The sequence below is a fragment of the Pogoniulus pusillus genome, chromosome 6 (genome assembly GCF_015220805.1).
Source record: "Pogoniulus pusillus isolate bPogPus1 chromosome 6, bPogPus1.pri, whole genome shotgun sequence".
In the NCBI taxonomy this organism is placed as follows: domain Eukaryota; kingdom Metazoa; phylum Chordata; class Aves; order Piciformes; family Lybiidae; genus Pogoniulus; species Pogoniulus pusillus.
In genome coordinates, this window is record NC_087269.1 from 13,516,292 (window position 1) to 13,544,068 (window position 27,777).

Genomic DNA, 27,777 nt, shown 5'->3' on the forward strand with positions numbered 1-27,777 from the left:
CTTTGTTTTGAAGTCGGTAGGTGGAAGGATGGCTTTCCAGTCCTCTGGGGATGGCACGTCTCATCTTGTCCTCTCTGTTTGGGAACTCAACTCACACAGAATTGTTCAGCTGTCCTGAGTTGGTAATAGATCCTTGCAAAAGTTTGAACACTAAGAGTGTTGCTTAGAGGTAACAAGCTGAAGGGGAAGGAAGAAACCATCAGTCTCCTTTGAGAAGGTGGAGCAGTGCTCCGGCTTCTGAGCAGAGATTGTATTTGCAAATTCTTGCCAATAAGTTTGTTTTTGTTGTTAAAGATGCTTCAGGTTGTTCTGATGTAAAACAACAGAGGTGGAATAGAAAAGTTAATCTTGACTTCCCTTGCTTATTTGCAGCATTCACTGTATTCATTTCCATGCTGACATTTCTGTCTGTCATGCTGTTTATGTTAACCTGCAGCTGGGCTAGCATGCTGTCGTGCTTCATCTTTTTAGCAGTGATGTTAGTGTTTGCAGATAATCAGACAGCAAATTCCTGTTGGGGTGGGCATTTGCATCAAAGCTTACATCCCAGTTTTCAGCTAAAGCAATTATGTGGAAACTCTTAAGTGTTTTCTTTAGGGTGGATGTATCAGAGAAAAGGGATTAAATTCACCTTCCATCTTTCATGACCTTGTGCAGCCAGAGCAATTACTTAGGGGAAAACCAGTATGAGTAAAATATTTTAATTGTCTTACATGTTTCTTACTGGAATTTAACAGCTGGAAACAAAAAGCAGTGAGAACAACATCTTTTTAGCCTGGTCCATGCTTGCTGTTGGCAGACGTTCAGTTGGACAGCAGTTTGGGAACCTCTGCAGCAAAGGTTTCTATAGACTGCTGAAGACTTTTTCCCAAGGAAGTAAGTTTCCCAGGGCTGTTAGGGTGCACAGTTCAAGCTAGTGTTGGCCCAGAAAAGCCTTTGTTTGTCCATTCACCTTCTCTCCAGCTCTGGAGTTTCCTCTCCAATATTGCTTGTGCCTCAGCTTCATATTCACTGATACATTAATTTGTAAAGCGATCCTTTTACAAGGTGAGGAAAAGTCACCTGAGTGACGATACTCAGTTTGACTGCTCTGTAGTGCAGACTGTTCTAATTTCCTGCATTCATTCTTGATTCTGAAAACAGGCTGATCTAAACATCAGCACCCCCTTCACTGAGAACTTCTGAAATTGTTTGTTTCATAATTAACTGTCCTCTCTGTTAATCTTTCTTGTGTGGATTTATTTGATTTCTAGGCTCTTGTTCTGTGGATGCTATACTGAGAGCCCTCCACAGTCATGCTGCTTTCCTGTGCATAAATGCTTGTAGACTATTTTCAAATCATCTGCAGAGACGCTTTTGGCAACCTTCCACTCCAGCTTTACTCTGACAGCCTTATTCCTTCCTTAGTGTATAATCACTGTCATTCCTGGATAGGGACAGCTCACTGAAGACAGTTTTCCAGCAATGTTCATAGCAGTGACAGATTGTAGCAGGGACATGGAGTTTTGCTTGGTAGTCTTGTATATCCAGCTGACCTGCAGTTGCAGCATTTCTTTGAGAGCTCATGTTTGCTGATTCTCCTCTAAAAACATAGCTCTTGCTTTTCTGGATCCAGTCTCACATTCCTTCTTTATGGCACTCCTGGAATCATAGAATCATAGAATCAACCAGGTTGGAAGAGACCTCCAAGATCATCCAGTCCAACCTAGCACCCAGCCCTAGCCAATCAACTAGACCATGGCACTAAGTGCCTCATCCAGTCTTTTCTTGAAGACCTCCAGGGACGGTGCCTCCACCACCTCCCTGGGCAGCCCATTCCAATGGGAAATCACTTTCTCTGTGAAGAACTTCTTCCTAATATCCAGCCTATACCTACCCTGGCACAACTTGAGACTGTGTCCCCTTGTTCTATTGCTGGTTGCCTGGGAGAAGAGGCCACCCCCCACCTGGCTACAATGCCCCTTCAGGTAGTTGTAGACAGTAATAAGATCACTCCTGAGCCTCCTCTTCTCCAGGCTAAACAGGCCCAGCTCCCTCAACCTCTCCTCATAGGATTTGTGCTCCAGGCTTCTCACCAGCTTTGTTGCCCTTCTCTGGACATGTTCCAGCACCTCAACATCTTTCTGTTTTTTTTCTAGCTGTGGCACTATGTGGGGCATACTAGACTTAGAGAAGCAGAGAATTACCTCTAAGAAACTGTTGAAGAAGCACTATGTTAGAAACAACTGAAATGGTGATTCTGAGGAAATGGATAAATGTGTGCCTGGGAATGTTTTACCCATTTCACTAAAAGTACCCTCTTGGTAAAAGCAGCTTCATTAAAATAAGAACTCTGTTGGTGCCCAAGAGCTGCCCCCTTCTTCCTGCAGGAGAACTCAACACCAGCATTGCAGGTTGTTGCAGACTGGAGGCTCCCACCTAGTACAATCCGTGGAGCAAGAAGAGTGCTATCAATTTAATGTAATCCAGTGGGTCTTTGTATACAAGTGATCTCTGTAAGCTCGATACATGTGTCTGTGGTTAACCTTAAGTTCTTAAAAGCAGATCTCTATCTCTTTAATGCTCTGTAATGGGCATACAGAATTATCCTGCTTAAAGCTAACCTCAAGTGTTAATTATCGTGAGCTGAGAGTACACTTTGAAGTGTCACTTGAGAGTAGTTAATATTTGAATAGGAAAAGTGTATTTTGTCCTTCCTGCCATCATGAACCTTAAGCTTTCAGAGGTGCAGCCACACAGAAGTGGAAGTTCTTCAAGTAAAGAACTTAGCTTCAGGCACAGGGGAAAAAAAATGTCAGTTTTCTGGATTAGATAATTTACAAGCCTCACTGCTTATATTTGGCAATTCTGGGCTTCCCAGTGTTATCAGAGATCTCAAGTCATGGACATACTAATTTTCCAAAAGCATCACTGATTGAAAACAACTTTTGGAATCAATTTACTGTTGGCTTTTAAGCAGAAGTGTTGGCAGTAAAATACAGAGTGGTTTGCATTCACATTCCAGGGTGGTGGGGGGAGAGGGAAGTAACTACTAGAACTAATAATGCTACAGAACAAGGCTGTGGTTCAGAATGAAATCAAAGGGTTGTTTGGCATCCATGCTGTCCCTTGGCTTGGAGCAAGTCAGAAACCTACTGCTTTGGTGCTTTTGTCATGCAGGTAGTTCTCAGTCTTCAGGAATTCTAGTGATGATCTAGATACCGAGCATAACTGATACCTTGACTAAGACTGATTATATTTTTGTCTTCTGATTCTTCTTCAGCTGAATCCACTGTTGTCATTTGAAGTGCCTTTCCCACGATTGCTATCAGGTAAAGCTGACCTAGCCTAAATTATATGCAGCTAATTATTTTAGGGTTCCTGGGAATACTTCATCATACTGACTGGATAAATGTGTCTGTCTTTGTATTGTTTAATGTTCTCCTTGGTAGCAAATTGAATGGAATATGCTTTGTTATCATCAAGAGATTAAGTAACTATCATATTTTCTTTTTGTCTTTAATAAATGCAAAGTAGAGACATTTCCTGAAGAATTCTGCTCCTTCTGACTTGTTCTCCATCTCTGCCCACTAGTGCCCTGGTTTCTTCCAAACATTTCTTTTTAGAAAGTCTCCTTTTTATTGTACTTAGCTCTCCAAAAGTGGCACCTCCACCAATTTTGCAATTTGGTTTACCATAAGACATTTTTGTCTTTTTCATGCTGTACTGGTAGCATCTTAAGTAGAAGTTTGTCCCATTTTCCAACATGTTTTTATGATTCTCCAGGATTCTGTGGTCATAGTGACTTCTGTACGTCTGGGACCTGTAGTTGTGAATTATCAGGAACATTAAAATATGAACTGAGGAGTCCCCTACTCATTTTCTCTGCATTGCTCTTCCCAGGCAGACCATGAGCAGAGATTTTGCTGTTTAGCTCATGTGAATAGTAGTTCCCCTGCCATTCAGAAATGCCACTTAAGAGATGTTTGTTTTTTTCTCATTAGTTGGCATTTTTAGTTCTAGGAATTGCACATCACCTTGCCTTCTAGCAACCCAAGATATCTTATCTTTGTCTCTTGTCTAACACTTCCCTTGGGTGAGTTTGTGACTCACAAAGCTGGGGATCATGGAGCGTTTGAGAGCTCTTCCCTTGCAGATACTGCAAGTGAGGCTTCTGGCTGCCCAGCTAGTCCCCAGCTCAGTTGTCACTGCTTGGCTGAGACAGAAGCCTGCAGAAAAAGGGCTGTTCCAAGGAGGTAGCCATGAAAGGGCCAGCATGTTAGGGCAAGGGGAGTAGCTGTTGGTGTTTATATGCTAATCCAAATCAGTAACTTTACAGAAAGCTTCGCTGTGGGCATGGCAGGTGGGATCAAGCACAGTGCCTTAGCGCTGGTGTTGAAGAGAAGACTGAAACAGTTGCATGGCAATCTAGTAAATAGGCCGGGAATGCAGCTGCAACATGGGAGGGCCCGAGGTCAACACAGCCTCAGTAGGGAGCAGAAGTCAGGCATGTCTAGAAATGTGTAGAGATTTGAAGCATTATTCCTACTGTGCAATTTCAAGCAGGGCACATATATCAAGGCTTGCTTATGTTTATGAAGCTGGCAGTGTTAAGCATGAAATTGTATTAAATACAGCTGACCTCTCAGTGACTTCCAGTTGAGGCCAAGTATTGAAATTTGAATTTGCATTAAAGTACAGTGTATAAGGAAGATGCAGTGTGTCACTGATTCATCCTGACAGCAGTAGGAGCTCAGACTATTTTTTAACACAGGGTCTGAAGAGTAAGGACTTGTGCATTTGATTCCCTCTTGCTCTGTGTTATTACCTTCCGTGTGTCCTGCTAGCCTTAGCTAGCAAAATAGGGACAGCACCTTTTGCTGTCCCCTAAATGTAGTGTCTCTATGAGATGTTGTGAAGTACTTTGGGGTTGCAGGTGTAAGAACTGCCCTTCTGAGTGAGGCCAGAAGCATGCTTAGCCCCTGACTATATAGTGACAGTAGGGCATGATGACATAGTCCTGGCCACTTTTTACAGTCCAGCCCAGGATGTCAGATGCTCCAGGAGGGTATGATGCTAACTAGAGTCAATTTCATCTTCCTCTGATGCTAGCTGTCCCGAGTGTCTGGCCTAAACAAGGTGCAAGCTGCTTCTGCCCTCAGTGGAGGAAGGGGGTTGCTGCTAAGAGATAAGTTACTCACTTTTCTTGACCACCCTCTTAGCCAAAGATGAACTGCTTTTCCCCTCCCCTGCCTTGTTCGTGATGTTGTGCCATGACCTGGCCACAAATTCAATATGGATCTTGAAGAAGCCAACCCCAATCCTGCTCCCTGCTTTTTCACTTTCTCAGGATATTTATCATGGTTTGTTCCTTCCTTCCCTACAAAGCCCCTTGAGATGAAGCAATATTGCAGTGGGAAGCTGGGAAGTGCTCTAGGCTTGGTAAGAGCACCATGAGACTTTTCTGTACACCCACAGCCTCCAATTAGACATAAAACTTTAAAGTAGCTAGTGTTAGATGTGATGATTTTTCTCTCTGTTCACCTTCTGCTGTGCACGTACATCTGTGGATAGTACTGACAAGTTCTGAGTGATTTTTGAAGAGGCAGAGGTAGTGCATGACTGATGAGTATGAGTATCCTACAGTCTTGGGATTGACTAGTGATGCTTTTTTCCTGCTGTCTGAGCTTTCAGAGAACATCCTGGAAAAAGAGTTGTCATTGCTATTTCATTCACCTCTGCGTTTTAGCACTTGTGTCCCTTGATTTGACACTGCATCATCAAAGTCTTAAGGTGTTAAACTCAGAAAAAAAAATACAGAGAGTGCACTTTACCTGAACACATCAAGTAATACCAGGTGCAGAAATTTAGTCTAACTATTTGTTAATCAAAAGAGTTAAGAAAAATAGTAGCAAAGTTTGAAGGGGAATGTTTCTGGACATGTTATTTTGTGTGCCGTAAGTATCTGAGCACCTACAGGATGGCCAAGGGATCAGGCCCAGCCAGCATGGGTTTAGGAAGGGCAGGTCCTGCCTGACCAACCTGATCTCCTGTTATGATCAGGTTACCTGCTTGGTGAATGTGGGGAAGGCTGTGGATGTAGTCTACCTGGACTTCAGCAAAGACTGTGACACCATCTGCCACAACAAGCTCCTGGCATAGCTGGCAGCTCATGGCTTGGACAGATTCTCTCTGGGATGGGTCAAGAACTGGCTGGAAGGCTGGGCCCAGAGAGTGGTGGTGAATGATGCCACATGCAGTTGGCAGCCAGTCACTAGTGGTGTCCCCCAAGGATCAGTGCTGGGCCCAGTCCTGTTCAGTATCTTTATTGATGATCTGGATGAGGTGATTGAGTCCAGCATCAGTAAGTTTGCAGATGACACCAAGCTAGGAGCAAGTGTTGATCTGTTGGAGGGTAGGAGAGCCCTGCAGAGGAACCTGGACAGGCTGGATAGGTGGGCAGAGGTCAATGGGATGAGATTTAACAAGGCCAAGTGCAGGGTTCTGCACTTTGGCCACAACAATTCCAAGCAGTGCTACAGGCTGGGGACAGAGTGGCTGGAAAGCAGCCAGGAAGAAAGAGACCTGGGGGTGCTGGTAGATAGTAGCTGAACATGAGCCAGCAGTGTGCCCAGGTGGCCAAGAGAGCCAATGGCATCCTGGCCTGTATCAGGAACAGTGTGGCCAGTAGGACAAGGGAGGTTATTCTTCCCCTGTACTCAGCACTGGTCAGGCCACACCTTGAGTCCTGTGTCCAGTTCTGGGCTCCTGAATTCAAGAGAGATGTTGAGGTGCTGGAAGGTGTCCAGAGAAGGACAACAAAGCTGGTGAAAGGCCTGGAACACAAACCCTGTGAGGAGAGGCTGAAGGAGTTGGGGTTGTTTAGCCTGGAAAAGAGGAAGCTCAGGGATGACCTCATTGCTGTCTACAACTTCCTGAAGGGAGGTTGTAGCCAGGTGGGGGTTGGTCTCTTCTGCCAGGCAACCAGCAATAGAACAGGGGGACACAGTCTCAAGTTGTGCCAGGGGAAGTATAGGCTGGATGTTAGGAGGAAGTTCTTCACAGAGAGAGTGATTGGCATTGGAATGGGCTGCCCAGGAAGGTGGTGGAGTTGCCATCACTGGAGGCTTTCAAGAAAAGCCTGGATGGGGCACTCGGTGCCATGGTCTAGTTGACTGGATAAGGCTGGGGGATAGGTTGGACTGGATGATCTTGGAGGTCTCTTCCAACCTGGTTGATTCGATTCTATTCTACTTAGAAATTAATACACTGTGGGTAATATGTGAAAGAAGCCAAAATCTGACAAAAGAAGCAAATAAGCTCATTTCAAAATATGTACTGAAAGTCTCATGTTCTTTTGGATGAAAGCATATGTGTTGGGTAGTAGCTCTGAATCAAAGCTTTGAAGCTGAGATTTTAAATACTTCAAAATGAACCTTGTGTCATAAATGCTATCAGATGCTTAATTAAGACTGCATTACCAAGGAACATGTTTGCAATAAATTAAGGAGAAGTGTTCTGACATGTTCAATCTATGTAAAGATTTCTATTTTAATTCAGAGCTATTTACAGATTATTGATTTCAAAAATAGATTCATAACTAAGCAAAGCCGCATCATATTTCAGTTGCTCGGGGTTGAGAATCCTGCCTGGCTGGCTGCCTGCTCTCTTACTCTCTTAGATGTTTATTCCAATAGCTTACAACTATATGGAGTGATTTAGTCCTCCTCATTTGTCTCTCTCTATTTGGAAGAAGGAATTTGTATTCAGGGATCAGGTCCCATGTCCTTTGCCCAAGCACATAGGCTTATTTTTACACCTTTGAAACATAAGAACAATTTTATTGATGGCTGTCAGATTTTTTTGTGTGTGTGAGACTTTTGGGCAGGGAGCATCCATCACAACATCTTTTGTCAATTGTTACTGTTTAGTTTCAGAGCAGTAAGCTTTTGCCACAGCCAATGGAGCCTGCTAAGCTATGTGAGTGCTTTTGAGTTCATATACTACAAAACTTCACCATAACATGTTTTCATTTTATACTCTGTGAACATTAATAAGATAAAGATTTAATAAATAAATCAGGGCAAAGCCTGAAAGTAAGGGTAATATCTTTTATGAGAGCAAATGACAGTGTTTGAAAACTTAGACAAGCTTGTGTGCCCAAGAGTTTGTGTAAGCCATACCTGTTGGTCTAATAAAAGGTATTGCCTCTGTCTACCATAGCCTTGTCCTGTCTATGAACTCTATTCATCTCAGCTACAGAAAAATACAGCTTGATCATTAAATAATTCAGGCCTTTCTTACTTAATTATGGAAACTCAAATTTTTGTGGTTTCCTCAAGTCTCATTTTTTTGACTCCCAGCACAGAAAAAATGATGCTATCTGGTTTTTCCTACTGTAGAGGAGGGTTTCATCACACAGCAGCTCAAACTGTTTCACCAATTCTAATTTTAGAAAGAATGTTATTAAAGGTAGCCTGCTAAAAGCCTTCTGCCAGTTGAATTCCAGAATATTTTGTAGGATACTGTTGGTGAATTATTAGATGTCTGGCATGGATGGCCACTGGAAGCAGTCCTGTCCTAGTACCCGTGTCTGCACCTCCGATGTGGTGTAATGGTGACTGGAAGCAGATGAAGTGAGAAGAGATTGGCAGAATAGAAAGTCTCTGGCTTTGGCTGTGGCTGTAAATCTTTGAATCTTGATATGTGTTTGGTGAGATAAGCTGAATAGCATGGCCCTTCTAAATGGCAGGAAGCTTGGATCTGGATTTAATCTGAAAGATCTAGATCCAGAGCTGCCTACGAGTCGTAAGAATAGCCATGTGACAGTAGTTTTGGAAGCTGCTAACGTGCCTTTTAGAGGCCTTAACAATACATGTCTCGTGGATCTGAACCTGTAGGTTTAGTAGCTTTAAAACAGCTTCAGGTAAGACCAAGATGGAGATACAGTCTGGACCATCCATGGGGTAGATGCTTTTCCATCCTTTCTGTGATCTGTAGTCCTAGGGTCGTTCTGGGTCCCTCACTTTGCTACATATCTCTTAGCTGCTGACCTGGAGTCATCACTCTCGCACAGACACTGCTGCAGCTCTTGCTGCTTGTAAGGAAGAGTTGCTGCAGACCTTTGAAGTGGAACAGGTTGATGATGCTTAGGGCTGTTTAGTTCTGTGCTGCCTTCCATCTGCCTCTGGGCAAGGCTTAACTAGAGAGTTATTACTTACAAGTCCTTGGTAGCTGGGGTCTGGGCTATTTTAGAAGCTGCTTCTCCCTGCATGCCCTGTTGTGGAAGTTGTGGCTGGCTGGAATGGCTTGTCACCCTCTCTCTGCTGTGACCTCTTCTCCTGGGTGTGTTGCAGGGAATTCGGAGGGGAGAGCTCTCAGCTCTGGCATGTGGTCCCCTGGGCTGCCTGCCAGGGCCTAAATTTGGTGACCTTTAGGATGTGGCAGAAGATGCATTAATAATAAATGTTGGTTATAGTAACTGGAAGGCAAGCAAAGAATGCTGGAGGAGGGAGGAACATACTTTTTAACAGGCTAAGCTCTTTGCTGTCTGTTTGATTTTTATGACCAGCAACTACTAGGTAAATAAACAAATACTATGACAATTGCAACTGTTGCTCTTTAATCAAATTTAAAACAAAGACATTAAACAGATATCCACTAGGAGAGTGAGTACATGTGTGTCTGCTGAAAGCACTGTGACTTCCAGCACTGCTTGGATACTCGCTTTGCTCTCTGCTTTGCTGAAATCACCTACTTCCCCTCCCTGGAAAATGAGAGCAGTCATATTGTAAAGGTGTCTAGAAATGGTTGCTGCCTCATTACCCATGTAGCTTGTGGGTGGTTTTGTTTCTGTTAAGGAGAGCAAACAAGCCAAGCCCTGTGGCCCAGCAGTTGCGTGGGTTCCACAATGTGGTTTCGTGTTATACCTAATTTGGTATAACTGTGGGATGCGTCTCCCACCCTGTTCTTACCAGCTCTAACAATAGCCTCGCGGCAGGTTCCGCTGGGTTCAGCCTGCTGACCAGTGGCCAACTACCTAGTTTTTGTTAGATTTCAATCTGTTAGTTTTGACTTGGACTAGTAAACTGAACTGGCCCAGCATGGGGCTGCTGCTATGTCATCCTGCCTGGTGCCATGCACACAGCAGGGCATACGTCTTGCTGGAGGAGGGAGCAAGCAGGATTGTCCAAATATGCTAATAGCACAACTGGGAGGGATACCCCTGTCTCCTTACTGCAGGGCCTTTCTGACAAGAGGGCCTGTCCAATAGTTTGATTTTGACAACCAGGACTTGTGAAAAGCTGCATTCATTTGCAGATCTGCGTACAAGCAGGTTTGAAGATCTGCTTGTGAATATTTGCTTAGCTGGTGTTACAGGTTTGCGGTGTGTTCTTGTTCTGTCTCGGTGTGACTGACCTGCAGAGGACAAAAGATCATCTTTCTACCTTCCTTCCAATTGTTTCTGCAAATTTAGCATCAGCTTGAAGCTTTATCTTTGCTTAGAGATCAAATGGCCTGGGACAAGGCTCTTTTATTTTTACTGTGCAGTAAATGTGGCAAGGTCAGTGCCACCAGAGTTTGTAGAGTTGCCCTGCCTGATTTATCTCATATATAGAGGCTAGGTTTTCCATCACCTATAGCAAACACATATTAGTAGCTCCAGTGTCAAAAAATACCCCTTTTCAGCAATGAAAACAAGGTCTCTGCTTCTAAATGCATTTTCACCACAGTGAATATCTTTACAGTTTCAGCCACATGGAAAAGCTTTTCCAGCTCTCTGTTTTAACACCTTATCTCAGCAAACACCTCAGAGAAAGGCACCTTCCTTGACCTGCAGACTCAGATCATTCCACTCGGTACTTTGCAAGACTTCCTGAGTGGCATTGCATCCCTTCTTACCAGGAAACACATGACTTTCTGGTGAAACAAACCTTGAGCTTAAGCAAGCTGTTTCTCTTCTGCCTCTTTCAGGAATAAGTAAGCATTTGAAGATGACAACCTCATGGAGTGACCGACTTCAGAATGCAGCAGATCTCCCTGCAAACATGGATGGGCACGCTCTGAAAAAGTACCGTCGGGAAGCCTATCACCGGTAAGTCGTTCATGTTAACCACAAAAATAAAGTGCTGAGACAGAGGGAAATAAACTAAGCACAAACCCCCATCTCTGGTTATTCTCACCTCCTTGTAGAAGTGTTAATAGATGGGGTCTTAGATGATCTAACAGAGTATTGGCATGTGGGAATTTGAAAACAGTAAAGTGGAGGCACATGTACTACAGCGAGTGAGGGTATGCTCTCATAATGCAGTTGAAAGACTTTGGGATAAAAGCTGTAAAGTCAAGAAATACTCAGTGGAAAAAGTGTCTTAGCAATGATTACAGTTCACACTTAGCCTACCCTTAGAGAATGGAATGCAGAAATAAATAAGGGGGAAATCAAATGGGGTCAGAAATTAAGTGTTTGAGAATTGTATCTAGTATGAGTAATTGTGTGCATCACAGGAGCATGCAGAAGCACTAGGGAAGATCTCAGCCTGATTTTCTGTTGCAGGTGTGCCTAAACCTGTCTTTGCTGTAAAACAATTACAATCTAAATAAATGAGATAGAATGCAAAATAAAACAAATGTTACCACTCTTATTTTTGTAGTTTGGGAGATCAAAGTACAGACACCAGATTGTTTTCACAAGATCGCTTTGGAGGTTTGGTTGAGGCAAGAATGTAGCCCACGGCTCCTAAGGTTCCAGGTGTAGAGTATAAAAGGTGGATGCAATCTGTATCCTTATCAAATGTCTGGATCATTACAGAGTTAAAAACAACAGCATGGAGTAATTGTCAGTATTCTGTTTGTGGGAGGTGTATCTAGAAAGTTTAGATTGTTTAATCTGAGAAGTCATGCAGTGTGATGATCAGAGTATATTCAGCAGGAGTTGGGCAGACATATGTCTAATATAGAAGCAGAAAAAAGAAGTCAAATTTCCCAACCTCATGCTTAAATGCCATGTTGCATTTGTGAGTCATATACAGTGGTATTTCTGAGGAAGTGTTTTGGAAGTGTTAGATATCTTTTGATTCTCCAAATGGAGTCTAATTAAAGAAAAATGCCTTTGTATCATGTAATAGGCCAGGTTGTGCAAGTTGCAGTGTTTAAGGCTAAGTAATGGATCCTGTGAGGCCTTTGAAGCTTTCCAATTTCCGTAAAACGTATCTGGGCACACATCTTAAGTGGTGCCATTATTGGAGTCTCTCTGTGTCAGCTGGTTTGTCTGATATGGAAGCATCTAGTGAATGTAACTATATATAGCCTGTGAAAAGAGAGAGATTCTATATTATTCCCTGGCAAAAAAATCTTCATGTTGCTGAAGTCATTGACAGATTTAACTTTGTGTCATAGTTTAATCTATTACTTCAGTTGTGCTACTCCTGATTTAGACTGGTGGATATTAAGTCAGAGGGAGGCCTATTTTTTTTCCCCTAAATATTTCCTCTACATTTGTTATGGTTAGGTGCTGAGAGTCTGCTAAGTGTTCTGTAAGATTCCAGGGAAGCAGTATTTTTCCTTAAGAGCTCACACACTCAACTCCTCATCATGTTTACTCTTAAATTGTGTAAGAAATCCTTACTTTGAGAAAGAATTTCCTTATGGACGATGAGAATGCACTCACAAAGGAAGGTTTGTCACTAGGAACTGGGATCTGGTGGTCCAAAATTGGTCTGTGTTAGAGTTTTATGTACCACCTTTTAGAATTTAGAAATGCCTTGCCTAGAATATGTTGAGCAGAAATGTTGCTAGCATGTCAGCTTTTTGTGGAAAGCACAACACTGGAAATACATTGAGGGAAGGCACGTTTTTGTTTTGGAATTACTATCTGCCTTGGTAGGGATGTTGGACTTGATGATCTCTGGAGGTCCCTTCCAACCTCTGAGGTTCTGTGATCCTGCAAAGTTCTGTGTTCTTCTTTTTTAAAAGAAAGAGGGGAAGAATGAGCGAGAGGGAGGTAACAGGAGAGAACCTGATGCCAAGACTGTAGTATAAATCTGTGCTATTAATGGCTTTGGTGTACCAGTTTCATGGGAGTTATTTTGATAATCCAGTATTGTAAGAATCTGAAACAACCTCATTCCAGAGGCAGTGCTGTCAGATTTCTATTCCTGGTATTTTTTGTGATCATCATATTAACAGATGTAATGCTACTCAAAAGATAAGTGCAGACTTACCATGATAGAGTAACACTGAAGTTATTTCCCCTTGTTGTTTTGTCCGATCTTTAGTGGTTTAATAATTATTCAGATGCAGATTATGTGTGGTGTTCACATCAGTTGTAGGATGCACATTTGTTTCAGCAAGTATGCTCTGGCTTTTGGGTATTGCTGAAGCACTGTCAATTTTATGAATAAAAGAAATACAGAACACAAGCTGTTCATTGTCAGCATTGTTTTATTTCTCTTCCTTTTTCTTTTGTTTTTGTGTTCTCTTTCAATCTGTCTCTTTTTTTTCTGCCTCTTTTTCTTCTTACTCCAGCAGCTAAAGAAAAAAATAAACCATTGTAAGATGAATCTGCAGCAGCTTAGAAACAGAGGGGGGAAATAACATTGAATTTAAAGCTATTTCATTTATTTACTTTAAAACTTGCCCCAGTGATTTTATGGGCCCAATCTGGAAGGATGAAGAGGCTTGGCAGCTGGGCCCCATTTACATATGAGTGGAACTGGGGCTAGCTTGTCACCAATTTTGGAGGCCCAGCTGGGCTCAAAGTAGTTCATTGTGATTGCCTAAATGCTGCCAGGTATGCTTGGTTTTCTCAAGTGTGAAATTCTAAAAACTTGCTTCCCTGTTTACTTCATGCTTACTTAAACAATCAGTGGAGATACTTAGACAACTTAAGATTTAACTTTCTGGTTCTCATGGACCATCTCAGATTTCATATGCTTGAATTGTAACATTCTCTTGGGCGTGAAAATGTAAAATAACTTTAGCAAAAAAATTATCCCTGAATATGCCACTGTGATAGTAATATTTTGCTGTGGTCGTTCGTGCTGGGAATGTGTTGGGATTTTTTTCAGGTGTTACACTTCTTATTGTATCATTCTTGATGGGTGGATGTTCAAAGTATAATATTGTTGGCAGATGTCCCAGTTGAGACTGGTTTAACTGGTGTAATGCATACTGACTCAATGTGTGATGACTACATCGTAATCATGTCTGAATGCCACAGGCAAGAATGCTCAAAATCAAATATTTATAGCTGTTTTCCTCCCAAGACTTCTGCTCGGTGTTTGGATCAGTTTGTATAGCCGCTTAAGGAATTAGAGCGTTGAGGTTATTGCTGAAGTATGCAAAGCTCGGGAATATAAACACCTGTGCTGTGCTGTAGAGTTCAAGGGCCATAAAATCAGCATGAAGAATCAGAAAAATCTGTAGGGCAGAAGTGGTGGGGTTGTGTATTTGGCATGCTTCTGATGGCTTGGACTAAGGCTTTCAGTTAGCTAGTGTTACTATCGGCTCTGAACCTCGTTACACAACATTGTTGGCGCCTGTCAGAGGTGAGGTCTAGAGACGAATTAATATACAAGCTAGATGTTATTCATTCTTTAGCAGAGGTCACTGGTAAGAGGATACTGCTTTGCTGTGCTATTGGCACCATACATTTTAATTCAGAAATAAAATGGATGTGTAGCTGTTAGGTGGCTTTTCCTTAGTGTGTGTGTGGTTATGAGGCCACCTCCCTCGTGCACTACTTGTTGACTTTTCCGGGTAGAGGATAATCACTAGGTCATTTGTTCTGGAGGAGTACTGTCATTTAACGTGATTGTAATTAGGCAAGAACTAGGTTGACTCTGAGCCACCAAATTGCCTTAGTGTCTATTTTTTAACTTGGAGTGTTCACTTCTATGCACCCTCTGGATTATCTCACATAGCTCTTTAGGGTTTAAATAGCAACCACATCTAGTTAAAGCAAATAATGGAAAAAGTTGGTGTTCCATCCACTCTTGTTACTGACAGTTACCAAGATCCAGGAAACAGGTATTTGCATTTACTTTTATTCTCTGGATTTGGCTTAACAGGGCAGCAAGGCTGAGATGGCCTTTTTGTTAAACAGACAGACTTTGGGATGTTTTACTGTTGCGCATCAGAGTAATTTGAGACTGCTCATCCTGAACATGGGATTTCTGTTATTGTTTTAGTTTTGTTTCCTTGCTCTGTTGTTTACTGACTAGTACAAGGGATGTGGTGTTATTCCGAATCTTAGCTCTTCTGCTGATTGCTCATAAAATGCTGAATAAATTGCTTCATTGTTTTGTGCTTCAGTTTGCTTTTAGAACATCTTATGGTGGTAATAGGAGTTAAGCAATGTAAGCTGTTAATAGACACTGACATCCTGGATTTAAAAAACAGTGTATACATTAACAGTGACAAAGCAAAAGGATTACCAATCGGTTGTTTGGATTTTTAGAGTTAAGGATGTATTTCAGTTTGCTTGAACTTGCAAACTCAAGGCTACTTGCTGCTAATCTTGTTTCTTCACTTTATTGATACTAGATCATCTCATGATTGCAAGTAGGTGGAAATGTTACATAAACTAGGCTATGAGGCTTGAAACTGTTCATCTGTTTGGCTAGCAATATATAAAGCCTCTTTAAAATGATGAGGTGGCAAATAAGACAGAAATCTTTAGCAGTCTGAAAATGCTTTGTTCATCACACATATTCAGATAGGTGGTGTGTGATACTTTCATGTTGCTGTAAATGAGGTGGCTCTGTAGGCACTGCTGACTGTGGTCTGTCCTTATCTTTGTGCAGCCACTTTGGACTCTGGTGTTGGTGGCATGCGTGTAGTGGAGGGCAGTGTGTGCCTCTCCAATTATTTTGTCTTAGTGCTTCATTGGAGAAGGGAGAGGGAGCATTAAGGCAGCAGAATGAGTGAGCTTATGAGAAAGCAGAGCACTTGCCAAATTAATAATAAAGAAATTACACTGAAAATGTCCCATGATCCCTAGCTTTAATGGTTTCACAGCCCAGACAAGTGTTATTTTGGGATGGAATCCATATGTGAACTTCTTGGCACTTTGCTGTTGCCTGGGAAGAAAACCCAAACAATGGAAACAGAAATGGCCAAGGCTATCTCCTTCCATCTGATTCCTGCTTAATTTCAGAGGGAAGTGCTCATAGTTGTATTTCTGGATACAATTTCATCAAACTTTTAAGTTCTAGTCATAACCTCATTTTCCAGTTTTATGTCACTGTAATTGTGCAAGGCTGGCAAGTCTTGTGAAACTGCCAGGCACTAGGCTGGGAATGTTACCGGAAGGGGCCATGAAATTTTGATGCCCTTCTTCTGCCTGTCCTATTCAATACTGTTTCATCAGCCTAAAGTAATCTTGAGCCAAAACAATATTCTAAATGTGATTACAAACATCCTGACCTGTCAGAATAATATGGAACTCTGAAAATTTAACACTGTAAAAAGAAATATGATTTATAGTAATATACGGAATGATCATTACCTGGTTAAAGAGGCAAAAGAATGATTACATTGGTTTTAGTAGTTTAAAGCAGTTTATTATCTCCTCTAAGATAGATGTGAAAGCATCCAGCACACAAAGACAAGACAGTTTGATATATGTTAGTATCTTCTTATGGCTGCTCACACAACTTGTGCCAGATTGCTAAGCTCAGTCAGGGATTCCTTGGAGTTCACTGCTGTTGGTGGAAGTCATCTCTAACCAGAACTATAATGTCATGTAGTGAGACATGTCCCACAAGCACACAACATCTGGGGGCTAGCTAGTAATACCAAGAACATCCACTTGTCATAAGTGAGATTTTCCCCCCTTCATTAGCCTATTTAAAAGATGCCACAGGGAGCTTGGACACGGGAAGCTATTCGCAGCTTATCCATTTAGTTCCTTCTTACTTCTTTTTAACTCACTTAGCTTATTATTATGGAAGTTGTCCATAAAGTCAAGATTAGCCAAAGTGCCTAAATTGTAAGGAAGCAGGATTCTGATCCTTCTGGCTTGCTAGTCCCTGTTCCCTGGCTGGCTTGAGCCCAGCTACCCACACGTCTTTTTTAAACACACATGTAGGTCATGCTTAGCAAGCTCCCTCGGTATTTGTTGTTCTACTCATCAGTGTTGCAAGTTGCTTTGTATCTATCTGATTTCCAATTAGACATACTCTCCTGATGAAAAAATGCCTCTTGCTTCAAGGTATTTCCAGGCACATTTGGAAAATCCTTATAGAAGTGCTTTGTTTCACAAACCTCACCTCAGGTTGTTCATTTTCTTGCAATGAAGACTTGAGAGCCATGTGCCAATTTCCTGCCTAGTTGTATAATTCTGTGTGTTTTGTTTGTTTTGTCAGTCATATTAGAAGAATATTATGCATGCAGATTTCATTCAGGACACAGAGTGCTTTTGAGATTTTGCACAAATAAAGTTGAAGCATTTCTCTCCCTTTCTACGTTTGCTTCTTTCTTGTGTTACTTGAGAAGAGTCAAGATTTAGATTCCTGCCTTGGAACTGATTGACAAGAACAGTAAGAAAACCAAGATCAGTTCTCTTGTGAAAATATAAAGGCCTGTGAACTGTGGTGTTGAGGATATCAGGGCTCTGTGACTCCCTTTGTGCATGCTCAGCAGTTCCTTCTTCCTTGCAGTACAACACATTTTTCTCTTATCCAGCACAATTCATAGAGCTCTGAAAGAAAATAAATACTGTCATCGTTGAGAGCCTTCTACTCTGGCCAAGCTGCAAGGTTTAACTTTTGAGGAAGAGTTCATCAGGGAAGAAATATGCTTCATGCTTTCCTATAAACAGCTCTTCAAGTCCACTTTTCAAAAGATATGGACCTGTGCCTGGCTAAGCCATCCCAAGGCCAAACCGCTGCCTCTCCACTCCCAGCTGTGCCATACGATGGCTCAGGAAGCCACTGGGGCTGGATGTGGTCCCTCAACCAGCTTCTCTGCAAGCACCAACATCTTGGACTAATTTAGCTACACTTCACAGGCAGTGCAAAACTGTGGAGTGAGTGTTCACAGGGATATTCCTCAAAACAGAAATATAAAGCTTGTTTTTCTCATCATAAAAGGAAGGTGGAGTCAAGAAATAGGCAATGTCCTGTTTAAGGAGATACTCTGGCTGCAGACAGGTGTGAAGCTGGAGAATTTGGTTTAGGTAATACCTGCCTCTGCCTCCACAAGGAGTGGAGAGTATTTTCTCATGCTATGCTTGCAGTTTGCTTTGACTTATTGCCTAGTGCTGTTAAATTTTTAGATCAGCTTAATTTGTTTTAGCTTCAGTGATCCTAGGTATGTATTCTGAATGGGAGAAGTACAAAATCAGGAAGAGCTGATTTTGTCTGACTCTGGCAAGTGGAAAACTTACTCTAGAATAAAATTCACTTGCCTAGAAATGTTGGGTTATTTTAATTTTCCTCTTATTCTGACTTTATCTCAGCCATTTGTAGTCTGGAAGTTTCTCTGATTTTGTTTATCTGGATGAACTCTAAAAAAATTATCATCTCATCCTTTCCTTTTGAAACCAGAGGATCTGGTTAGAGTTCTTAAGGTCTTAGTGTTGATTTTGCTTTATAGCAATTAAAACCAACTTTTATCATTTCTGTATACCATGTCTTTTGTGGAGATTTTTGTAGCCAACAGACACATTTAACTGCTGTTCTTGCAATCAGGCTGGCCATACCTTTGATTAGGATCTAAGCACAGCTTTGAAAGGCTAAGTCTGTTCCAAATCTTGTGAGAAGCACACGGCTCTTCTCAGAAAGTGTTGTGGTAATTAATTTTCAACATTCATCTTTGGTTTCTAGCATGCTGCAGATGTTTACTGCTTTGAGTAAACCCCCTGATTTGATTTGATCAGTTGATCAGAGTAAACATTTCTATGTATCTCTACCTAGCCCCTTTTGTCTAGTGGGCCACTGTGAATAGGGACCTCTTCCTTTATCAGGATTTAAAGTTAAGGTCTCGAGTGCAATAACCCAATCTCTCTCTGGGCTTTCACAAGACACAGTAGAAGTTAAATTGGTTCTTTTTTTTTTTTTTGGCTACATTTTAGTCTGCCATTTAATCTGCCAAGGCATATTCAAGTGTAGATTGATTCAAGTGTTCTCATTTCCTGTCCTGGACATGTTGTGTAATAGCCTTCTTTAGCTTTTTTTAATATTTGCTCTGTTTCACTCCAGCACTGGGTGAAGTAATTACCACGTCAAATCAGTCAGTAGGATTCCTTGAAATCTGCCAGGTCCTGTGCGCTGCTGGGACATGATTAGACCCTGCCTTGGATGGTTTCTAGGTCATAGGCAGTATTTACGAGTTGATGGAGAGAGATCTTCACCAGCCGTTATTGAGGGAGGGCCTGGTATAGTCATTTTCACATCTTAGACATAAAATTTATTCTGAAGAAAAATATGCTAAGAGATGTTGTTCATTTCATTACTTTCTGTAAATCTTACCAGATCTTCAGTAATAATGTGTACAGGTTTGGGTTGTTGGTTTTTTTTTTTTCCAGTCTTGGGGTTCAGTTTGTATATACTCTGAAAGCCAGTGATAAAAAATTGTCAGAGCCTTAGAGATCTTTCCATGGCTTTTGGTCATCACCATCTAAACATAGGCAGGCTGGACTGAGGAAGACTTCTCTTGAGTCAGTCACAGCTCCCTTGTTTTTGCTTTTCACAGACACTGTCATATTACCCTTTTTGTAAGTGTGTTCAGCTCCATCTTGCTGACTTCTTTTTGGTCCTCATTTGAGAAACTTAATGCAACTTAATGTTGCAATTCTTTAGATTTCCTTTCCTATTCCTGCTGTGTTGAGAAGGATGTAAAGCTATGTCTGAGGCTGAAGCCTAAAAGACAAGCACAAAATTGGACTCTGCAGGTTGGACAAAAAGTGTTGCTAAGTTCTCCCAGAGGTATGTTATTCCTTCCTAAATACTCCACTTCAGAAAGAAACTGCACAAACATAAGGTCAGAATGTTTGTGCTTCACTTAGCTAATAAATAATGCTTCTTGGCACTAGCAGCAGCAGAACGCAATCATCTTCATTATACAAAGTATGAGACTGTGTTTAGTAACAGATAGCATTTCATGTTGGCCTCTTGTAAATCACAGCTATCTCCGTGTTCAAAAGACAAACATGGATTCAGACTGCAATTTCTAATAATTTACTCCACCTCCTCAAAAGCCAGCTATTTCAGGAGTGGAACACAGTGATTTACAGTCCCATCTCATATTTCCAAAAGGCATTTCTTTACCAGTTTTCAGTTGTTGGGTTTTTTTTCCCCCATCACTTTGTCTTATTTAGGTAATACATAAATCTATCAGAAAAGACCATCATCTATAACCTCTGAGGCCCCTTAGTGACAAGCCCCATTGTCAAAGGCAGGCAGTGTGCCAGGAAACTGTGACTCCCAGAGAGAGTGTGCAAGGTTAGGGGGAAAGTATACTATTGCCAGAGAAACTGTATTCCAAGTGGATTTGTGTGGAACAACAACGATATCCAGTGACTGGCTAAATTAGCCACAGATGTGCTTTTTGCAGCGCTGCCCAGGAAGATATACAGTGCTTTAAGGCTGGGTTCAGGCATAGCGATCTTCTGAAGTCAAACCAGAGCCAAGGCAAATTGCACTGGTACTAGGGAAGCGTTAAAGGGATTGTGTAATGTGATTCAGACAAGTAGATGAATCAGGCTGCTGCGAACTAAGCTAGGAGCACATCGGTGAGAGATGAGGTAAGACGACTTGCATAGAAGTGTGATAGTTTGCTGTTAGCGGTTTGCCGTTCGAAACCGAGCAGCGGCAGATTGACACGGGCAGTCAAATGAGCACATTCGGCCAGCCACCTGCCCCAGAACATGTGTGTGGAGGAGAAGCTCCCAGTGGCTTCTTTCAGCTTTTCAGAGCGTGCGGGTGCTTGGGTTTGCACTTGCTGTCTCCATTGCTCCGCTGCTGTCCCTGCGCCTCTCCTCCTACGCAGCAGCGCTGCCGATTCCAGCTTTTCAGAGGATAATGACTCTGCTGAGGGCAGCTCGTGTATTAAATGTTTGGAGAATTTTCACATACCGAAATCTGAGTGCAAACGAAGGCGCTGGGACATTGCTCACACAGGAGAATTTTGTCGTGGCATCGCAGCTCGAGCAGTGTGGGGGATTTTGGTCTGAGATCGGTGCTGAGAAGCTCAGCTTCCATCCCTCAGCCAAGTTCTGACTCTCGTTCTTAAAGTTCAGCTAAAACAGACGGTAGAGAGAAGTCCTGTTGAATTACAGATCCTGCTGTATGGTTTAAAGCAGCTCAATTACTGTAGTAGTTGGAACAGGAAGCAAGAAAAGCTTTTCTTGTATTCCCTGACCTATTTCTTCACCATGCTATTTACACAAACTAAATTGAATATGGTGTATTAAAATACTGTCATCAGAAAGGGCCTGAAAGTATTCGTCTTAGATTCTCATTGCAGTAATCATTAAAAGTGAAATTTAAGAAATAGCAGTTTTGTTGAGGAGTTTGAGTTCTAAATAAAAAGGTTTTCTCAAAAGAAATAGCATATGCTTGTGGATGAAAATGTATCTCAGTTTATGTTTTTCAGACATTTATTAAACGTTTTTAATGCTGTTGGTGTAAAGGTAGAAACAGATCTGTTTAGATTTGTTTTGAATTTCCAGATATGGTTCCAAAGATGGCTTAAATGCCGTGAGTTTATTCACAGGCATGTTACTTTCTTTTCCTTTCCTTTCCTTGCTATCACTTTGTAATTATTTGCTTTAATCAAGCAAATTGTGTTACTTCCCACCCTCTGCTTCCAGTTCCCTCTCACTTGGGCTCTGAATTCTGCTTGGGGAGATTTTGCACTTCTATTCTTAGGAATTTTTGCAGGTCACATGCAAAGCCGTGTGTGTGTGTGCATGCATGCGTGTATGTCTTTAGACAGCACACTAATAATTAGAGTAACCCTGCAAAGTCATGGCTTTGCTTCAGGAGAACCCACAGCAAAAACTGAAACTTGCCTCCATTTTCAGGTATATTTTCTAATTTTGATCTAAGAGAGCCAGACATCTGACAGCTGCCAGAAGGTTGATTATAAACCATGATTGTTTTGAAAATGCTTGTACCTATGGCTTGATTTCTTCTCTCTCTCTGCAGGGTCTTTGTAAACAGAAGTTTAGCCATGGAAAAGATAAAGTGCTTTGGTTTCGATATGGATTACACACTTGCTGGTGAGTGTCTGCCTAATTTTATTTGTCATTGACTTAGTTTGGAATATTGTGTCTCATTGAGCAAAAGCCAGTGACTGGCTGGACGACTCCATTTAGCACATGCTGCTTCTCTGAGCAAAAATATCCTTGCACTTTCATTTTAGATGTTTCTCTTAAATTTGTAATCTGTAAGTCATTATGGGTGTCAAGAAAACCAAAGATTGATAAGATTATCTGCTTCTTTAGATTGCATTACATTTTGATATTGCCCTCAGTGCAAGCTTGGCTTTGAATACTGAAGTGGTTTCTTTTGTCCTTGGTGCATATGGTGAGCTACACCTTTATCCAGCAGGTTCTCCTGAGTCCTGAGAGGGTAATTTTTTAAAAATAACTCTTCCTCTTTCCCATTCCTTGGTTGACCACATCAGTGACTCATTTTCAGAAGAGGCAATGCAGGGGGAGTGTCTTCTGTCAGCTGAAGCAGTTAATTTAGAAAGCTTTGCCCATCCTTGGTGTCAGGTAGGCTGTAGGAGGTTGCGTAACACTGTTCAGTTTCATACAGTTTGTTGAGTGACTTTTCCATCTTCCAAATACTTGACAGGCAAAATCTCTGAGGCTTTTGATGAAAGGTGGGGGGGTAGGGTTACCGTTTTCTTCATAATCAGACTTGCATGAAGTTAGGTATTTTAAAAAAGGAAGAGATAAAAAGCCCACTCCACTTTCCTAGGTCTGAGGATTACACAGTCTGTAACTGAGGATGTCACATACAATTCTACCTTCTTTTTCATTGCTGCTTCCAAGACTGTGGATAAAATATTTCAGTTTAGAATGGTTGTGAATATAAACTGAAAAAATGGGAGGTAGAGTGTCAGGGTCACCTAATAATAGGTTAAGGCAGTATGTCAGCTATGGTCATCTAGTTACCGTGTCTACTGAGAAGGAATGTGAGATGAGTAATGTGGCTAGGGACAGTTTGAGGGTCACAGGAGCCAGGGTCAGTGGTTAAGCAAAGGGCAGGAAGGTTTCTGTGTGCTTGTGGTTTGACACAATGCTGCAAGGAGCAGTTTTGGAGACTGTGGTAGGTAATTGCAGTTCATATTTAGATTGCTTGCTTTTGTTCTTTTAAGCAGTTGTCCATGAGGCAGTAGTTCTATAAAAGGTTTGGTTGTTCAGCACCTTATTTATACATCTGTTTAAAGTTCCTGCCACTTTTTAAGTCCTGCTGTATCTGACTACAGGCAAGTTCTTCCAGTTTTTGTGTTTTCTGGCTGTGACAGCCTTGTAGCAGTGCTTTTAAGGAGCACAAAACAGTTGTTCAATAACAAATGCTTGGAGAAAACTCCCAAGGTTTCACTTCTGTAATGGAAAAAAATACTTCAGTGCCTTTGGCAAACTGGCATCATTTCCCAAGGGTGATCCCAGTGGGACTGGTGTGGATCATGAAGCATGTTGCTAACTTTCATCCTGACAGAAGGAGAGCTTCAGCACTATCCTCACTTCTCTGGCTGTTCATTTTACTGAAGCGTTGCATACTCCTGTAAACACAGAGCAAAAGTGTTGTTATCAACAAAACGATGCTTGGCTTGATGAGAGGAAAAAATGTGAATCTTTCAGGTGTCCTGGAACAGTATTTAGGGACATGGAAATCTGGATTTTCCGAGGATGGAAGATCAAAGTGCTACAGTTAAGCAGGCAAAGTTGGTGCATTCAGGGGAATTGAGTATGGTGCAGAAAGAGAAATGGAATGTAGTCCAAAAAGAAAACTGGATATCTGGACGACACTGGGTTAAGCTGCAGTCTTTTTTCTTTGGTACAACAGGGATCTGCAGATCATTTTACAAGGAGTTGTGAGAATGTAATTAGGTTGAAAAGCCTTTTGCAGATAAAAAGTGTTATTTCCCTTTTGTTCACTTGTCTGGTAATTTAACATACATGTCTTCTTATGTGTTAAGGTCATCCTTTCTTCTCCATGTGTATTGTATATAACTGCTGCACATAAGAAAAACTACTTATTCATTGCAGAAGATTTGAAGAGGATAGAGTTAGAATATTATAATAATTAATTAATTTGAAATAAATTAAGAAGTGGGGCAAGTGCAGTATTACATTAGCATGTTGTAGTACATTCATGGGACCTTGTCATGTTTTCTGCCTGAGCATGTTATGTTTTCCCTTGTGTACTCTTTCACATGGACTTGCTACATTCTAGATTGAAAACAAAAAAAAAGTTTAAAACCCCCCAACATTATAAGACCCCAGATTGTCTGTAATTTAACATCTGGAAATGATATCTGCATACCAGATGGTGAATACTGAGCAGAAGCCTTTTGGAGACCATTCAAGGCATGTAAATAGTCCAAGGAAGAAGAACAGAAGCATCTTCAGTGTCATCAGCTCCTCATCCAGTTTTCTGCATTTGTGCTTTCAGATCTAGCTAAGCCACTGTTGTTTAAAAATATCCCAAGCAGTCTTCATATGCAGTGACTGAAGGCAGTCAGAGCCTTTGACCCTGCCAAAAGCTATATGCCGCTTGATTTCACCATCCTCTGCCATGAACTTCCACATCACAAATAAACTGATTGCATTGATCCCATAGCTGGCAGTCATACACCTTCACATTTCAGAAGAAGGATTATTTTGGAACACCTTGAATTATCTATATTATGAAGAGGGGGCTGTGGTGTCAGTAAAAATCCCACACTGTCACTCTTCTCTCTTGTTTTGCCAAAGCAGTGACCACTGATATCTCCAGAAGTCTTGCTTGGGAGGTAGTCCAGTACTAGAGTTGCTTGACTTTAAAGTTCAAAAGCTTAGGACAGTTTTGTTGTTGTACTCTGTGAGTTTAAGGACATAAATCTACAAGAGCACTCTTTTTCTGGTTAGAATAGCCTAATTTTGGTAGGGACATGGCATTTCCTTTTTGAAGTGTATTGTAACAGCTACTACACACACGCTGCAGTGATGTGTGCTGCTCCTAGCATAGCTGAGAATGTCAGCTTGCTAACTGGCAGCAGCCTTAGTTTCATCATGTTACATTACACATAAAATACGATTTCATGTGTTGTTTTATAGGCCAATATTACTTAGCCCTATTAAATCAAAGGGCCACTTGGAATTTAAAAAAATCGAGGCTGTCTCATACAGCATTGCCACAGTGATTTGGTTTGCTTTCAAGTCAGAATTAGGTTAAATCTTGAGTTCTTGTTAATAACTAATGTGTTCTCTCATTGTGTTTGTCTCTTTCCTTGCACAAGGTTAAGAAATACTGTTAATGGGTGGACTGGGCAAACAGTCTTTTGTCTTGAAGAAAAAAGCCTGAAGGTTTTAACCTTCTCTTCTGAGAAATTATGGACATTAAAATGCTGATTTTGTAGCCACTGTAATTACAGCTAGAAATAATTTAACTGCTGGGGGCTCAAAATAAAATAAAGGCAAATTAAAATAACTCTCATAGGGTTTAGGTTCCTTTTTTTTTTCCTCAAGGATTGCTGTTGCATCCTCATGGGGTGAATAAGATCTCCTACATATATGGAAACTCTTATGTCTCTCCAGGTTTATGTTCTGGATATACTAATATTAGAGGCTCAGAAATGTGTTGTATATTACCCTGACTGATCCCTTCTTCTTCACTTTGATTTGCTCATGTTAGTGAATCACATGCAGTAAATTAAAGAATGCTTCTTTTAAGCTGGGTGCTCTTGGGAGGAAAGGCAAAGGAGCAGGAAGAACAGCAAGGCTTGACTGTGGTTTCTGTGCATAAATAGTTGCTGCTTAAAATCTTGGAGGGCTTGACGCAAGCAAGAGTCATCAGCTATTTCAGCCCTTGCTGTTAGTGGAGGTTAAGACAAGTTTCTGTGATGTTACACAGCCGTCACCTCAGCTGCCCTTCGTTCCCTGCTGCTGACCTTGCTGCCTGTCAGCCCATGCTGGTTCCCCAGGGTCCTCTTGCACCTTGGAAAGTAACAACATTAAGCCAGAGTCTGCAAATACCCATGCAGGGCTGCATTTGCTGTCAAGGCAGAAACAGGAATTGTTTTTTACAGTTTCTTTTACAATTCTGAAGTTAGAGATGTTTGAGGGTCATTTTGTAGTACTTTTTTGTTCACTAAAGAGTAGTTGCTTTTATTACCCAAATGATTCATCTCTGTTTATTCATCCTGGCTGGCTAGAAAACCAGTACTCAGTAACGATTCTGCTCTGCCTTCCTGTTTTACTAGTACTGTCAAAACTGCCTGTGCTTTGGTAATGGAAAATGTGGCATGCAGTCCAAAAGATTTACAGCCTTCTCAGTTTTGTCTTTACTGCAAATTGCAGGAAGAAGGATAAAGATAATGTCACTACAGTCTCACCTGCAACACGCATCTGATACTATGGTGAGACCTGTTGGAAATGCAGCAGAGATTGGTTTCACACAGCATTTTATTTGGCTGCTTCCTTCTCAGTGTGGGCTACATTTGTAATTAGGTTTAGATCCAAGTAAGGCAGGAGGCTTATGGCATTACCAGGTCTTAAATGGGACAGGTTGCACAGTGAAGTCCCTTGAAAGCAGCAGGGCTGAAGCAGTGGGGTTCTCAAACCGGCTGTAATTTTATATTGGGTCATTGGCAGACAGAGAGGGAATTAGTAAGAATTACAAATTCAGTTGTGCTTGGAAAGATTCCTCTGTGACTGCCATCCTTCTGCAGAAGTTATGGCCTTGTTGAAAGCTTTATCTTCTGTCTCTGAGGCAAATAAGATGTAGTATCAGTAGGCAGGATGTCTTCATTTGGAATGCTTTTCCTGTACTTAAATCACTGCTGCTTCCACATTCTCCAGAAATCAATAATAAAATTATTGTTGGCTGCTGAAAACTGTTTCAATAAAAAAAGAAGGGGAAGTGAGGCTTGAAAACTACTTGGCTTTATTGTGTGCAAATATGATTAATACAACATAATCTGATTGGAATACAGCTTGCATCCTGGAAACTGCCAAATTAATACCAAGATTTGGTGCACTGCAAGGATTTTGTTGCAAAATTGCTTATACTTCAACTGTAGTATTTCTCTTCTTGTCACATGAGAAAAAACAAAGGACAGCTTTAGTCTTTTCCAATTTACTCCAAAGTGCAATATGCATAAACTGGTTTTGCCCCTTCCTTAAGTAGGCATTTGTGTCTAAGTCATCCTTGCTGTTTGGAAGAGAAGAAAGATTTTCCACATCTACATTTTATTTTTAAAATGCTTTTCTTTACTTGTTGGCTCTGGATAAAGATCCACTCAACCAGAAAGTAGGATTGACTTCTGTGTGTGTGTGATCTGGGAGAAAAGGTGGTAACTGTAGATGAGGTGTATTAGTTTCCTGTGTTTTGCTTTCCACAGTGGAGAAATGGGACTAATGAGATGTACCTTGTATAAAATATTTCTGGATTGTACAGGTGAAAAACAGAATATAAACAGGGGAGTTTTATATGTGAAAGGTTTAACTGAGTACTTAAACCTCCTGAACTTGTAATGTAAGCACCTACAAAGAAATATTTGTTCTTCTGTTCAGATGGTTACTGCCTGTTTATTGGTACTGGGCTCTAGTACAAATGTTCTGACAAGGCTCTCCTGCTG

The 27,777-nt window shown here is 41.4% G+C and overlaps 1 protein-coding gene across 5 annotated transcripts in view; it reads left to right on the forward strand.

The window, feature by feature from the left end:
• The window catches only part of NT5C2 (5'-nucleotidase, cytosolic II), a 66,537-nt gene that overhangs the window by 12,151 nt on the left and 26,609 nt on the right, over positions 1-27,777 (forward strand). For 2 of the 5 annotated variants that reach the window (XM_064144460.1, XM_064144462.1), the window contains exons 2-4: positions 3,263-3,311; positions 10,954-11,074; positions 22,131-22,204. In XM_064144460.1, the coding sequence (XP_064000530.1) occupies positions 10,974-11,074; positions 22,131-22,204 (175 nt within the window). In that variant the 5' untranslated portion in view covers positions 3,263-3,311; positions 10,954-10,973. Of the gene's footprint in view, positions 1-3,262; positions 3,312-10,953; positions 11,075-13,724; positions 13,769-20,705; positions 20,726-22,130; positions 22,205-27,777 lie in introns of those variants that run through there. The other 3 variants (XM_064144461.1, XM_064144464.1, XM_064144463.1) reach the window with 3 other exon arrangements.